We start from the raw sequence: 10,185 nt of genomic DNA on the forward strand, positions 1-10,185 counted from the left end.
AATAAGAAGCTGGAGCTCGAATAAGAAGCTGGCCGAATAAGAAGCCAACTTCAGCCTCATGGGTAGCGGCTAGTTTTTCTTCGTGGAAAGGATCTTTGATGACTAGTCCCCCATGTGACCCGCTGTCCTCCGATGACGTCACACCCATGTGACTAAAGAAGTATTGAAGTGGAAGGAGCGCGGGGATTGCTGTCTGTGTGGGGACTATGTAAAAACCGGACCCGGTCTAAACTTGAACGGTCCGGTACGGGGGTGTCCTGTCCGGGGGTGTCCTGTCCGGGGGGTGTCTTGTCCGGTGGGGTCCCTGTGATAGCTATCACCAGGGACATGGGGAGGGGAGATTACAGCCTCCCCGGGTGGTCCGGACCGTCCGGTTTTTGCTACATGCCCGGACCATACAGGGAGGCTTTATTCTACCCCCCTCCTCTACCTGGTGATAGGCAGCTCCCCCGGAAAGGACACCCCCCGGACCGGAGGCTACAAGCTACAAAATGCAGTGTTTGATGTCCGGTCCGGTGGTCCGGGGGTTTTGTCCTGGTCCAGTTTTCACCCATACCCGTCTGTGTGCACTGCAGGTACACAAAAATTTTACGGGGTGCACTTCATACCCACGGCTACACCTAACCCCCCCAAACGCCCGGCGGCCGCGCACAACACCCACGATTGCCCCCGCCACCCCCATCCCTGTTGCTCCATCTCGACAGCTCAAACCCCCCCCCCATCTTTACTCTCCCCACTCCTTTTCTATAGTCAGCTCACCCTCTCCCCCTTCTAGCCCTGTCTCCTCACGCTATTTTGCCTCACCCCCTCTAGCCCCAAAAGCACACCCCCTCTTGCCTCACCCCCTCTTGCCCTGTCACCTTCCCCCTCTCCTTTCAGTTCTCCACCCCACCCCATATCTTTACTCTTTTTTGCTCTCCCTGCCCCCTCTTGCTCCCCACCAGCTCACACCGTCGTTCACCCCCGTGTCGGGTCACCCCCGTGTCTGGCCACCCCGTCGGGTCACCCCCGTGTCTGGCCACCCCCGTCGGGTCACCCCTGTGTCTGGCCACCCCCGTCGGGTCACCCCCGTGTCTCCCCCCCTCTCATCTCGCCTATCCCCTCTCCTCTCAATCCTTTCTCTGACTCCCCTTCTCTCCCCCTCCTTTTTTTCTCAACCCCCCCTCACTCCATCTGTCCTCTTTTCTGCTCCTTCCCCTTTTCTCCTCCTTTTTTTGGCTTCTTATTCGGCCAGCTTCTTATTCGAGCTCCAGCTTCTTATTCGAGCTCCAGCTTCTTATTCACGTCGGCGTGGAGTTGAGAATAGAATAGTGTGGCGAGCGCAGCGAGCCACCGAGCCTGAAGCATGGCGAGGGGACGCGGATACCTGTGAAGCCCGCGAAGGGACGCGTTTACCTGTGAAGGTATCCGCGTCCCCTCGCGGGGCTCGCTGCGCTCGCCACGCTTCGGGCACGGTGGCTCGCTGCGCTCGCCACACTATTCTATTCTCAACTCCACGCCGACGTGGATAGTGGGGGTATGAAAAGGTCGGAGGACGCCTACCGCCGCCCCTCGTGGGCTCGCTGCGCTCGCCACGCTTCGGGTTCGCGTTGATCGGGCGGGTGTCGTTAACAATTTTGGGGGCCGTTTCACTGTTCAGGGTGCCTATTTGGGCTCTCTGGCCCATTTAACATTGTTTCCTATGGCAAAATCGCGTCCATTGAGGCATTGAACTGAAAAATCGCGTCCATTGAAAAATTTAACATTGATCCCTATGGGAAATCGCGGGCATCGCGTCGGTCGCATCGCACCCGTTACTGTAGTGCATGCGATGGCCGCAATGCCCGCGATGGGCGCCGTGCTAGGTAAAGAGTACCTTTTTTTCTCCCACTGCTCTCACATCCACCCTGTCTGTCACCTCATCTCTCCGCATGCGATTTAAAAAAAAAAATGCTTAAAAACTGCAAAAATCGCATCCCATCGCATGCCACTACATATGGCATGCGATGGGAGCCGTGATACTACACAAGTACCGTAATGGGTATTACAAAGTTCGCTAAAATGTGCAATCTGCAGGTACACAATACATAGGCCCTTATTCTGATCGGTGCATACTTTCCCGAATTCTTACGGAGCGGGCCGCACGCAACGCTATGCGGACATCGTCCGTAGAAACGCCCACCGAGCCTCCGCATTCGGACGGACTCACTCTTTAAGAACAGGGCGTGTGTACGGACGACATACAAACCTTGCGTGTGCGGTGGTCACATACAGATTCTGCACGGTCTTACAGCGTAAGCACGGTCTTACCGCGTCAGAACGTACGGGAACCTGTCCGTATGCACCGATGCGGAGTATTTACTCTAAATACAACACTATTTATCTGAGCACAGAAATCGATCACATGACCCACTTATGCAATTAGGCAACCTCATTAAAAAGGGATTGTTTTCTATTTGAATCAATTAAATCCTAATACATACTGAAACACATTACTACTACATTCATTACACACATTAACCCTTACATCATGTGAACATAACATACATCTATATACAGTATGTACATTTTGCTAATTTAAAAGAGTATAAACAAGTTACACATATACTGTTCCATGTAAACAAAACACACAGACAACTTCGAACTGTAATAAACTATTTATTAAATTAACAAATTTTTAATGAAAAAAAAAATTTAAAAAACTATAAAGCTACATCGAGCAGCTGGTCCAACTCGGCCATGACCAGCCGCATGTGCTCCCTTATTCTTAAGAGGGCCCCACGTAGACCCTCTTCTGCTTGGGCTGGCTCATCTGTGGACATATTAAAAAGGGTCAAATTACTAATGATATTCATGCATACATTTAACATAGTCATACCTAAATTTTAAAAATGCAAGGTGGCAGGTGTGTGTGTATATCTATATATATATATATATATATATATATATATATATATATATATGTGTATATAGACACATATATAACTATATATATGACACATACAGCTATACATACATGCATACATCCTAGATGGAAAGCCTGTTTTTTCCCCTCTACCCTTTACTCTGTAGAACACCTCACAGTCATAGTGATCCTTCTGAATCCAAACCCACCCATGACTAAGCTCTGAGAAGCATGTCATGCGCTGCACCAATCCCAACTCATCAAAAAGCGCTCAGTGTCTGTTATATGATGGAGCGTGGCATGGGACTTAGTCAACTCTCAGGAATGCTCAGTACATTTGTGCAGTCAAGCATGGCTTGCCTGCTGATGGTCTGCTCCATAAATCATTGTCATAATGCCAGTTAGGTGAAGCTGCAGCACTAACCCACTCCCATGCACAAAATCATTACTAAGACCAAATCAACACACAATTATGGTGCCAACAATACATGCAGACCGCAGGGGGGGTTTAGCTAGAGGAGGGCCCAGGGGCACTGACCACTTGTTACTCCATTCTAAGCCACGCCTGTCCATACTCCATTTATGTCATACTTAATCTAGTTTAGAAAGATCAATCACCAGTAAACTCTACTCACCTATATGAGGCTACAGATTGTATGCTTGCAGCAGGGACATGTAACCCTTACATGAGCAAGTCATCCCTTTCTTCCAGGATACAGATTAACTACACAGGTTCAGTGGCACTTAAAATCGACCTGAAAGCCATCCTCACAACCTGTGTCATTAATATGTGTCCAGGATGAAAGGGATGGTTTGGCCACCCTATCTAACCCCAAAGTGTGTCTGTTGCTACCCAGTTTGTTGTTTGACTTTATAGTATTTTCAAACACAATTGAATCACCAGTGCTACATAGCAAATAGTAGATGACAAAAGGAATAATGATTCTTTATGTATACATACCACTTTCGGCCGCCTGCTCCACCTCACAGGCCTCCTCATCCTCCTCCTCTTCCTGGCCCTCCTCGGCTGCCACCACCTCCTCCTCGGCTGCCACCACCTCCTCCTCGGCTGCCAACACCTCCTCCTCGGCTGCCACCACCTCCTCCTCTTCTAGTGGCACCACCTCCTCCTCCACTTGCTCCCCTTCCTCTGCCACTAGCTCCTCGGCCATCCCATCAGTGCCCTCCTCCTGGGCTTTGCCCGCCTCTGCCTCCTCCCGGGCCTGTCTTGCTCGATCACGTGCTGTGTTTGAGAAAAAAAATGCCAATTAGGGGTCATTTGGACATATGTATTAAGCCTTAACAAGCAATAAATCCAAAGGTTATAAGTAGAGATAAATGTACAGCCAATACATCACCACATAAGCATTCCGCTTCTGGCGGTTAGTAATAAATGGGCCTGCCCGCCCCAGCCTGGTCTCCATAAAGGAGACCAGTGTCCTCAGCTCCGCTGGCGAGAATGGGGCTGCTCTCCCATAGGCCGCCATCTTAGCAATGGCACAATTCAAGCAATCATGTCCTGTCATTGGTTGATCAGAGTGATATTTGGTATTAACTTTATTGTTCATTTTGACAGTAACAGCGTGTATGCGCCACAACAGATGGCTAACCCATTGCATCGCAAACCCACACTTGCTGTACCTTTGCATAGTTGAGCAGACCATGCCATTACTTACTATCTCCTAAACAGACAGTGTAAAATAAGTTGGGAACCCATTATATATAATCTATTACATTCACCAAACATGGGTTAAAGCAACAGGTGAAATAGTCTGCATCACTAGCCAGTTACACCTAACTCTACAAGGTACTAAACAGCTTTATTATAGTGAAAGCTATACAGCAGAAACATAGCAAATAGTGCTAGACCTATTTCCAATATTAGGCCATGGTGCCATGTGTACACTTACCTTCTACTGGGCCACACTAGAGATGTGGAATGAAAAGTAGCTAGCATCAAGGCTGAATTTGGAGACCTTTCACATGTGATTTGGATGCTAGCACTAATTACTATTGCCTAAGTGGTGGACTGGATTTACATATGGAATGGGTAGTGTCATTTGTACTACATACCAAACAAGTGCTCAGTACAGATGTACATTCACATATACATTTCATGTCTGACCTCAGTTTTATTTGGTCATTGGAGTACAAATCTGCAATTACCTACTAAATCAGACTTACTAAGTTTGCCAGGTTTTAATTTTTTTTTCCGCAGCTAGGGGCGTGGCCTATGAGCCGCATGGTCTACGCTGCCGTACGGAACGCAGGGTGTCGCTGATGTACGCCAATTACAGAAATAGGATATAAAGGTGTGTTAGAAAAATGCAATGTTGTTGCAAACATGGCTGGCTCAGATTCTGCAGAAGACCAGGTGTTGCAGGACCTGTTTGGCCACATGGACTCCAGCACCAGCTATGTCCCCCTCAACCCAGACCAGCCATTGGGAGAACAGCAGCCAGATGGGCCATCTACATCAGGCCAATCGGCAGCTGGCCCATCTTCAGCCTCAGCAGAATCATTGGGAACACAGCAGGTGGCTTCCCAACAGAGTAGCCTGGCCAGCACTTCGAGTACAGCGACAGGTGGCCGTGGCCGTGCCAGTGGCAGTGGCGGTGCCAGTGGCCGTGGGCGTGGCCGAAATAGGGCAACAGAGGAACCAACCACCAGAAACATGGCATTCGAAGCGCAGGAGCTTGCCATCCTGGTGCCCCGTGCATGGGATTGGATGGAGTGTCCACAGGACAGGTTGACACACACAAGGAGATGGAAGATCTGGGAGGACATAACAGCGGAGATTAATGCGGTGGCTCCACAAGTTCGTGAGACGGAGCACGTTAAGAAGAGGCAAGTTCATGTGTGTTACATTTGAGCAGTACAAGACCAGTAATGTTTACATTAGATGTTAGATGGAGTTGGTCAATGGCTGGTCACGTTGCTTGGAGGCACAGACATGTTTGCCATGTCATTTAATTGATAGTTATTGTAGGGTGAGTGTGAGTGTATCTTCTAAGGGTTGGGTTTCAAATTTAATATAATGTAAGTTTGGTGTCATGAGGCACATGTTGTGATCTGTTGCAGATTGCAATGGGTGCTACAGCAAACATGAGGAGTGACATGTATTAATATGTAAACTTTGATTGCAGGTGGCACGACTTCAAAACCAACCTCAAGAAGAAATTGACCCAGCGGTGGGAACACAGCCACACCTCTGGGGCTGGCCCCATGCCATCAAAGCTGAAGCTCACCCCCCTGGAAGAGATGGCAGAGTGCTGCATTGCAGTCGAGGAGGTCCGGGGGGTGAGCACCATGGACAGCGAGTCCCCAGCGGAAGTCATGGCTTCTTTGCTTGAAGGTAATTATTTGCCATGCCATAAGTAGCTGGTTCTAATTTTGCATGGAATGTGTTGTAATTGTAATGTTCTCTTTCACCAGCATCCCCACCGCTTGGTCAAGAATCTCTTGAGGAGGTTGAGGAGTCTGTGCCACCTGCCACCAGTACCAGGCCCGTGCAGCAGCAGCAGCCACTGACCGAGGCTGAATTGACCAGGTGGGTGCAGGTGCTTTCCCATATTCAGCAGTAGGGAGAGTCGGCATCAGAGCGGGTGCGTAGGACCGAGGAGGTCTTGCAGGGTTTGGTGACCAGCCACCAGAGTATCGCTGGGAGCCTGCAGGCTATGGCTGCCACCCAGCAATCAATTGCTGCTAGCCTGCAGGTGCTGGCTGATCAAGCCCTGCGGCAAAATGACCTCCTCCTCCACCATAATGAGCTTATGGTGGAGCTACTGTAGTTGCCAGCAATAGGGTCCTAATGTCATCCGTTTCTGGTGCATTCCCACCATCAGCACTCCCTGCTGCCAGAGGGGGAAGACCATCCACCCCCTCACCAGCATCTGCTCCACCTGGGCCACCATCTGACCGTGGCCGTGGCCGAAGAGCTGCTGCACGTGGCAAGGAGCCTGCCAGGGGCAAACGTGCCCGCAGATGAACTTGTGTCCGCATTATTCTCCACCCTTATGTCTTCCCAAATCTTTCATTGAGCTGTGTGTGTCAGCTTCCTGTGTCCAATTCCGTGCAGAGGGTACCCACATTTGCCCTTGTTTCGAATGTCATGTTTGGTTCCCCTGTTGCCCTCTTTCGGCTAGCATTACTGTCTGCTGTACTTGAAGTGTTGGTGCTATACTTTTGTTGTGAAGCCACCTGATGTGTTCCTAATGATTCTGCTGTGGCTATGTATGTTAAGAATACATGTATTTATGATATATTATTTAATTTTATTCCTACAATGGTACCTTTTGATTTGTGACGGTTTCTATTTTATTTTATAAGTTCATGTAATAAATGTTTTTTTGTTTCCCCAAAATGTGTGGTTTAATTGATACATGTAGAAGTGACATGTGTATTTCTATTATTAATATTAAGTTGTGTTCATTATTTGCAGTGTAAAAGTGTGTGAAAATTGCAGCATATATGTGTGTGCTTAGTAATGGTCCATTTAAGCTGCAATGGTTCCAATTGAAGCACTGACAAGCGTGTAATTAACGAGTAATGAGTAAAGGAGTGGATTGTATTGTGTTCAGCTGACATTGGTTTTAGTGATTAGGCGTTCCGATTGCCTAGCGCATGAACGAGTGGTGTCTGCAAAGCAATACTTGCTTATGGACACCGCATATTTCTTGCCTTTTTGTTCGCGTGCATTCGGCGTGCTATCCGAATGCACGCCTACCAAAATAAGTGCACTCCCCCGTGTCTACCCATGTTTCCGCCCAGTTTAGCCCACTTTGAAACTACGCCCCTGTGTATTTCCGAATGACGCCCATAATACGCCCATATTTCACGAGTGATTGCGGTGCACATTTCTGTACGGTATTAGTGAGAACAAGTACGTAGACCATGCGTGGCACATGCGCATAGCGTTCTCCACGCATGTGCAGATGGCTAAAAAACGCCATCCGAAAGAATTCGGGAAAGTACGCACCAACCAGAATAAGGCCCATAGTTACATAGTAGGTAAGGCTGAAAAAAGACTTGCGTCCATCTAGTTCAACCTTGGTTATTATAATAGATTATCCATTGCTTTATAGCACGGGTGTCAAACACAAGGCCCGCGGGCCAAATCTGGCCCGTCAGACCTCTTCATGTGGCCCGCGCAATCTAGAGTCTAGATCCACTTTGCATTGGCTGCCTGGGGTGGAATGAGGGACCGGGCTGATGGAAAGGCGCCCACCGGGTTCTCCCCCTCTCCTGCCCGGCTCGTGTCCCACTCGTCACCGGAGAGATGCCGCGGGTTGCCGCGTCACACTCCCTCCTCCACGTGTCTGGCGCGTCACTCTCCTGCGCCTCGCGCACCCGGCCACTAGTCTCCGGCTCGCTCCGACTCTCTCCTCTCGGCACAACACAGCAGCCAGCACGGACGGAATCAAACGCCACAGTCTCCAACGTCAGACCTTGCGCCTGGTACACTCAGCAGCAGGTACCTTTATGCAACTATGGAGCTCGAGAGACGGGGGTTTTACCTCCTTTCAGCGGCTCAGTGTATAGATCAGGATATTAATCCAGGGAGCACTCTGCCCCACACTCCTTCACTCCCGCCTCGGCGTGGCCATGCCCCCAGACTTCTCAAGTGGTGTTTTAATAGTTCTGCTTTTAACAGAGCTAGCATTCTGACACTGCATGTAAACATTAGTCACATTAATTGGATATCTACATAGTATTTATATACTCTCAAGGTGCTTGATTTCCAGCATGGGGGTGCAGGGGGGTCCCCGGTAAATACCAACCAAAGATGAAGTCTCTGGAATTTTTGGTTTTAGGTGGGAGTATGAGATTGGTTTGTACTATGATACCAACATACAACCGGCCCTTTGAGGGTGACCAAACTGCTGATGCGGCCCCCGATGAATTTGAGTTTGACACCCCTGCTTTATAGTATGTTCTGATATTTTAAAGACAGATAAGAGGTGACATTCTATGGGATGAGATAAATAGACTTTTGCGATTTTTTTCGCAAAAACGGCCGAAATCGCATTTTTTCCATTTTCGCATATTTAATGAGCTGCGAAAATGTGAAAAAAGTGCGATTTTTGCCAACAAGTTGGACACACTGGAAATGCGATAGCTGCTTTTCGCAGCACATCGCATCCAGATGTTTTCACATGAAAAAGTATACAAATCGCATATTTAATGGTATGCGATTTGTATAAAGTGTGTCTATAATTCGCCCAAAAATCAGACCAGGTTCTGATGGGCAAATTAGCCAGAACCCTGCACAGATCGCAATGTTCTGTGCAGGGTTCTGGTGTAAAAAAAAAAATTAAACAGTTAAAATGTAAAAAAAAAACAGCGCGGGGTCCCCCGCCAGAGCATAACCAGCCCCGGGCTCATTGAGCCGGTGCTGGTGACATAAAATCAGGGTCCCCGACAATTAGGGGTCCCCTTGATTTAATGAAACCAGCACCAGGCTCAAGGTCCGGCGCTGGTTCCCAAAATACGGGGGACAAAATGACTAGGGGTCCCCCCGTATTTTAAGAACCAGCACCAGACCCAACCAGCCAGCAGGGTAATGCCACAGCCGGGGGACACTTATTATTAGGTCCCGCGGTCAGCATGGGCAGGGGTCCTGGGGAAGTGGGGACCCCCCCAAAGAAGGGGTCCCGCCCTCCAGGACTTACCAGCCCATGCTGAAAGTCCAGGGCTGTCCCCGATGCCCCTGGGCGGTGGGCATCGGGCTGATGTAAAGTGTAAAAAAAAGAATATAAACTATTGTTTTCTACTGTTGAACTATGAGTCCCAGCAAGCCTATCCCGCATGCTGGGACTTGGAGAACCACAAGTCCCAGCATGCGGGGCATTAAAGGGCCCGCTGGCACTTGTAGTTCTACAGTACAAAAAATAGTTAAATAAAACACACTGACACCCTGAAAAATAAAAGTTTAATACACACATAACACACACACTGATACTTACCTACCTTGAGCCCGTAGGTCGGTCCCTGGATCCTGGGTCCGGGCTCCGGGGCTCCAGGGCAGAAGAGTCCGGTTCCGGGGCTTTGGTCCTGGTTCCGGGGCTGGTCCGGGGTTCCGGGGCTTTCTCGGCTCCTGATTGGCCGCTAGGCGGCCAATGGAATCATTCTGAGAAGAGGCGCGGAAAATGAAACATCTCTGCGCCTCTTCAGTCCGAGAGCGGGTACCACAGCAGCCGGGAGCAGCGCGTCTGCCGGAGAGGATGCCGATGTCTTCGCCGGGGACCAGGTGAGTAGGATTTCCTTCCTCAGGTACCCCTGTGGACTACTTCGGATCCTGG

At 49.4% G+C, this 10,185-nt stretch overlaps 1 protein-coding gene across 1 annotated transcript; it reads right to left on the reverse strand.

The window, feature by feature from the left end:
* Positions 1 to 2,681: 2,681 nt before the first annotated feature.
* Positions 2,682 to 4,056, reverse strand: LOC146065205 (uncharacterized). Its single transcript, XM_083179028.1, has 2 exons — positions 3,846 to 4,056; positions 2,682 to 2,791 (listed from the first exon to the last, which is right to left on the reverse strand). Exons 1-2 carry the CDS (start codon positions 4,054 to 4,056, stop codon positions 2,682 to 2,684), a joined length of 321 nt encoding a protein of 106 aa, XP_083035154.1.
* Between the last annotated feature and the right edge of the window lie 6,129 nt (positions 4,057 to 10,185).

Source organism: Crinia signifera, chromosome 1 (assembly GCF_055691185.1).
Source record: "Crinia signifera chromosome 1, ASM5569118v1, whole genome shotgun sequence".
NCBI lineage: Eukaryota > Metazoa > Chordata > Amphibia > Anura > Myobatrachidae > Crinia > Crinia signifera.